The sequence below is a fragment of the Coffea arabica genome, chromosome 3e, assembly GCF_036785885.1.
Source record: "Coffea arabica cultivar ET-39 chromosome 3e, Coffea Arabica ET-39 HiFi, whole genome shotgun sequence".
Lineage (NCBI taxonomy): Eukaryota > Viridiplantae > Streptophyta > Magnoliopsida > Gentianales > Rubiaceae > Coffea > Coffea arabica.
This window is the reverse complement of record NC_092315.1, coordinates 11,168,262-11,174,051: the sequence shown is the minus strand read 5'-3', so window position 1 is coordinate 11,174,051 and position 5,790 is coordinate 11,168,262. Positions and strand designations below refer to the sequence as shown.

At 36.6% G+C, this 5,790-nt stretch overlaps 1 protein-coding gene across 1 annotated transcript; it reads left to right on the top strand.

Annotated features, from left to right (window-relative positions):
• The first annotated feature begins 375 nt into the window (after positions 1-375).
• LOC140038374 (uncharacterized) lies at positions 376-2,738 on the top strand. Its single transcript, XM_072083711.1, has one exon. The coding sequence runs from the start codon at positions 483-485 to the stop codon at positions 2,736-2,738; it is 2,256 nt and encodes a 751-aa protein (XP_071939812.1). The 5' UTR covers positions 376-482.
• The last annotated feature ends 3,052 nt before the right edge of the window (positions 2,739-5,790 follow it).

Genomic DNA, 5,790 nt, shown 5'->3' with positions numbered 1-5,790 from the left:
AGTTGATGAACTAATGGAATTTATAGACCGCATTCTACAAAATCTAGCGGATTTAGACAACATTAGAAAATGTTCCAATAATGCATTTCTCTGTAATCATGAGAGATTGCCATACCAAATTTCCCCATTAAAATGTTGACAACAGAGTCAACTAATTTTATCAACTTCCTTTTGTAATTAGACATGAGCAAATAATATTGCTAATGACCCACGATTTATTTTCACACTAACTTTTGCTAAAATGACAAAATTGTAGTATCTTTTAAATCCTCAGATGCCCAACTCCCTAGTTGTAGTAGTATCAGTGTCTGGGGTCCACCTCGATGCCGATTCCACCTTGTTGCCAATAATTGATTGTCTCAATACTCTTCAGAAGAAGAAAAGCAAAGAAGTAATTCTCAGGAAAGAAATACTTGCTGGCTCTGCAATTAGTGAGATTTGCTTCTCTCTTAAAATTTGAGACCAAAATCCCTGCATAAGAGATGGAGATGGTCTCCACTTGCAGCATCGATCGGGTCTTACTTGATCTAGAGTTGCTCCTGAACAGCTTCCGAAGCCGGGATGATCCTTACCATGATCGGGTCTTACTTGATCGTGTTCGTGATGCAATCAAACGCATGAAATTTCTCAAAACATTTGTTATGTGTGCAAGAAAGTGGAGCCACTGCAATGATTTGTACTTGGAATCTGATAATGTAGTGAAGAAGGTGAGTCTTCCATCTTTCTTATCTTGCATTGAAGATACCGTTCACTCTCTTTTCCTTGTGTTGAAATCTGATGCACGTGACGTACGTTATGTTGGCAATGAAGTGTTCCCCAAATTGTTGAAACAAATCAAATCATTTAAGCAAGAAATCATCCAAGTTTACTTTACTTTGGCGAGCAGCAGATCATTGGAATCAAATTCTTGCATGCCAGCTGATGAACTAATGGAATTTATCGACCTTATTCTACAAAATCTAGCGGATTTAACAACTAGCGATTTGTGTATTTTTGATATGGATCCCCAAGTTATTGCTCAATTCCAAGCCCTTGAAGAAAAGCTAACATTCTTGAAAAGCTTCATACCCTTTGCCAAATTGCGAGGAACTGCAGATATTCCTGCTTTGCTATTGGCTAACTTTGAAGTGATGGCTTTGAACGCAGCACGCCTCTCTTACATGTGTTCTTTTTGGGATGATGAGGAATGGCACAATCCTGAGTTCTGCTCCATGATATATGAGCAACAACAGAAAATCACAGCTGTTGATTTTCAAGTCTTTGGGATTCACATGGAAGTTCTTAGAGCTACAAGGTCCTCAAAATCATTGCATGATAGAATGATGGATAAGCAGATATTGAACAACTTCAATGATTCTCTGATAAGTTGTCTCTGGGAGCTGTTATGCTGCAGCTCTAGCTTTGTGGATTCTATGAAAGATGAAATGCGAATACTCTATGCAGGACTGAGGTTTTTGAGAAGCATTTTAAGGGAGCTGCAGGAGAAGATGGATGAGCAAAACGAAAAAATTGGTGCTCTTCTTAGTGAGGCAGGCATTATAATTTGCTCGCCCTCTCTAAACAGAGTGAAGGAAGGAGAAGTTAGATTCTCAGAATCCACAGAGGCCCTTGACTGTTATGATATGCTGGCTAATACCAACATCCATATCAAGCATTTTAAGGATCAGATCAGTGGCTCAAGCATTATTGAAAGTCTTCCTTCCTTTCATAGCTTAAGAGCGCCAGAAGTTAGCAAGACTTCCAGCCACATGCTATCAAAAGGTAAAATGCCAATAGCCCATGAAGTCATGGTTGGTCTTGATGATGAGGCAGGAGAAGTAATTGAACGACTTATATGGGGACCAGAACATGTGGAAATTGTTCCCATTGTGGGAATGGCTGGGCTTGGTAAGACAACTTTAGCCCAAAAAGTTTACAATGATAGTTCAGTAATCTGTAACTTCCACATTCGTCTTTGGTGTACTGTTTCTCAAGCCTATAACATGAAAAATGTGTTACTTCAAATTTTGTGCTCTGAAGGCAAACATTCCAGGATGGATGATGAGTTTCAAAATCTGGATGAACATGCGCTGCTTGAAAAGCTCTACAAAAAGCTAAAGGAGAATCGGTATCTTGTTGTTTTTGATGATGTCTGGGACATTAAGGTATGGAATGAGCTGAGAATTTCATTCCCGGATGACAAGAAAGGAAGTAAAATCATCTTCACGAGCCGATCTTCTAATGTGGCTTCACAGGTTGAATATGGGGGGAAACCTCACTATCTTCGCCCGCTCGGTGAGAAAGAAAGTTTTGAATTACTGCAGAAGAAGGTATTTGGAAAAGAAGATTGTCCTCAAGCATTGCATGGGTTGGGAATGGAGATTGCCGAAAAGTGCAGGGGATTGCCACTTGCACTCGTTGTTGTAGCTGGGGTCCTAGCAACTATAGAGCATGATATTTGGGTTTGGGAAAAATTTGCTAAAAGTTTAACTTTAACCATGGTGTCTGGTACAGACCAGTGCAAGAAGTCGTTGGAGCTCAGTTATGAGCATTTACCATATCACTTGAAGGCATGCCTGCTGTATTTTGCTGCATTTCGAGAAGATGAAAAAATTAGTGCCGAGAATTTGATGCGTCTCTGGATTGCAGAAGGGTTTGTGGAAAAAATTGAAGGAAAGAGATCAGAGGGCATTGCAGACGAATATCTGATCACCACAAGAAAATTTCCCTATTATGGCATACTTGTTAGGGCACTATGAAGTAAATGCCTCAAATAAACACTTATTAAGGCATTAGGTAGTTTTTGTTATATTAACACTTATTAATTAAATAAAAAAAGACAATGTTTAAAGGACAAATCTTATAAGAAAAACTGAAAATAAAAGAATATAAAGAAAAAATTTGTAAAGGCATTTTAGAGATGTGCCTCAACAACTATTAGAAGGAAAAACAATCCCAAATTGTCCATGAAAAGAAGCGGCAAATTGTTTCATGAAAAAACTGAAAAATGCCCCAAATTGGCGCCTAAGCTAGAGTACCGGCAAAATTGTCCCCAAATCCCAAATCCCCAAATCCCAAATCACAAATGCCCATCTTTCTCCCTCACTCTCCCTCTCGGTCCTCTACCAATCTACCATCTCCAAAACTTTCATTTTTGATTGACCCATCTCTTTCCCTCACTCTCTCTCTCTCTCGGTCCTCTACCCTCAAATTTTCCCAAAAATCATTGCCGGCTCTCACTAGCTCTCTATCCTTCCAATCTCTTTTCTTTTGATTTCTCAAATTCATGTTGATTATGGTGGATCCTAACTCAATCTCATGAAGTTGCTCCTAATTTTGTTGATTGCATGTTGTGTCGATTGAAGGATTGTAGGACTATCATCACTCACTCTATTGTGTTTGAAATCAGAGGTATGTTTATATACTCATTAATTCTAAAATTATTGATTTTGGGAATCTTCAATGCAAATCGGCTTGTTTTGAATTTGTGTTCCACTTACATGATATTTCCATTTGCATATGAGATATGGTACAGCTCTCCTTTTTTTTTTTTGGTTAAATTTGGGTCCTGCTCTACAATAAGTTATTCCCGCTGTTAAAACTTAAAAGTGCCAGTTTGGATGTTGTGTTATATTTGACTTTATTTTTATTAGGATTTCTTTTTTCTCATGCAAATGCGGGTTCCTGGAATTGAATCGAGTCATGTCACAAGATTCTGGAAGTGTTGGCTCATCATTGAACAAGTATATATAATTGAATATAGAGAGAGTCAGGTGTCCGTAAAATATGATGAACAAAATGCATTGATGAGGAATAAAATTTCGGCCAACCGAATATGCAGCAGAAAGGCCAATTGAAAATGATCATATTTCAAGAATACTATAATCAGTATTCCTCTTTGCTAGCTAGATCTCCTTCCCCTCCTCTTCCCTCTCGCCCTATTATTATTGATCACAATATTCTGGAGAGTGACAACGGCATATGTCCTACGGGTATCCTGTGGATTAGGGAACCAAAAAATGTGTATTAAAAACAATTTAGCAGAGGAAAATAATTTGATGCAAGTCATTTTCCAGATGGTCTGCGACAGATCATCATCAATATGTATAACTAGCTAGCTAGCTAGTCGAGCCTGCCCAGATGATACTATACGATATATCCCAGCTGGAACCAATCAAATGAAATGAATGGCAAGTATCCAACAAATAGCATTTTTAGAGCATTGTTTTGAAATGAATTTTGAAAATTCTTGTAAGAACATAAAATTTGTCATAAGCTAGCAAGTTTAGATCAGGAAATGAAGTTCGTCATAAGCTAGCAAAGTTTGCCATCAAGCTAGTTATCAATGATATAAAGTGGGAGTCTTGTTTCCTCAATGAATTTGCATGGAAGGATTTTAGGGCAGTTGTCCTTTTTTATAATTAAAACTTGACTATCAAGTGTTGTGTAATTAACATTGCCATCTGATCGAAAAATAAAAAGTAACCTTTGGATTCTGTAAGGGCCAGCTATACTTGTAATTCTATGGTACATGAGCTGCAAATTTGGACTCCGCGGGAAAAGTTGCTTCCTCTTGAAAAAACTGTGCAGTATATCTTCGTCAAACTGTAAAAATGGTGGTGTAAATTCCACAACATTCAGGAATGACTGTGCAACTAATTCTTTAAACACTCTAAACATTATGTGATGGTTTAAATTTCAAATTAGTGCCCAAAAAAATCCATTCTAAGTAGGATGGTCCATACCTACAGAGATGTTTCTATCAATTGCAATTATTTGATGGATCTGTAACAATTTAATATATTCTGGAACTCTATAACGGATACATTTTTTTCCTCACACAAAATTTCTTTAGTTTTTTTTTTATCAGCATATATGGTTATTTGATAAGGACAGGAAGCTAATTAAGTTCATGTCTAACATCAAGATTAAGCTATTTTTTGTATTTTTATCAAACAGCCATCCGTGTAATAAGACGAAACAATAATAGTTTGTAGATTCATAAGCAGAGTTGTTAGCCGTGTGTTTGTGTCCGGTTTCTCTTTGTGTCCGGTTCCTCTTTTCTAAACCGTAATTAAGACCTCTGTTATAATTTGTTGAAAGCTTAAGCAATTGGTGAAAAAATGCAATAGGTCCTGTTTTAAAATTTATTCAAGCTAGTTGCTTTTACTTTATTTTGGACAGGTTTATATTTGCTGGTAAGTATTTGACGGAGGAAAAGTATTAGACTTTGGCACTCTTGAGCAGGTACATTACTTTATTGGTCTAATTTTATACGTTCACATGCCTGATTAGTCTTGTTCTAATTTTCTTTTGAATATAGCAGTTGGTAATTTATTTTTGAATTTTGCTATTAAAAGTGTTCATACATTATAAAGGTTTGCTGATATGAAATTGAGTATTTTAGTCTAATTTAATCTATCTTGCAATAAATTACAAAATTATTGGTTATTTTAGCTATTATCTCATATAAAATGCATTATTTCAGGTACTCACTCATTAACACTCCTTTATGTTGTTTGATGAGTAAATATTTGATAACTCTAATAATATGGATAAGAGTTGGATGTGGAAAGATAGAAGAAGTGGTGAATTTGAAAAGGGTTTGGAATTATTCTTAAACTATGCCTTTAAGCATTCAAGTCATGGGAATGGAATGATTGCTTGTCCATGTTCAGAATGTAAATGTGGAGTATGTGTGTCTAGGGCAGATGCAAAAATTCATTTGAAGGTGTTTGGATTTCTTAAGGGATACACACAGTGGGTAGCTCACGGGGAATTTGTATACTCTTCTGCACCGATATAGACCTC

Excerpts from the sequence above, each read along its gene's own strand:
- LOC140038374 (XM_072083711.1), top strand. The coding sequence starts at position 483 with ATGGAGATGGTCTCCACTTGCAGCATCGATCGGGTCTTACTTGATCTA.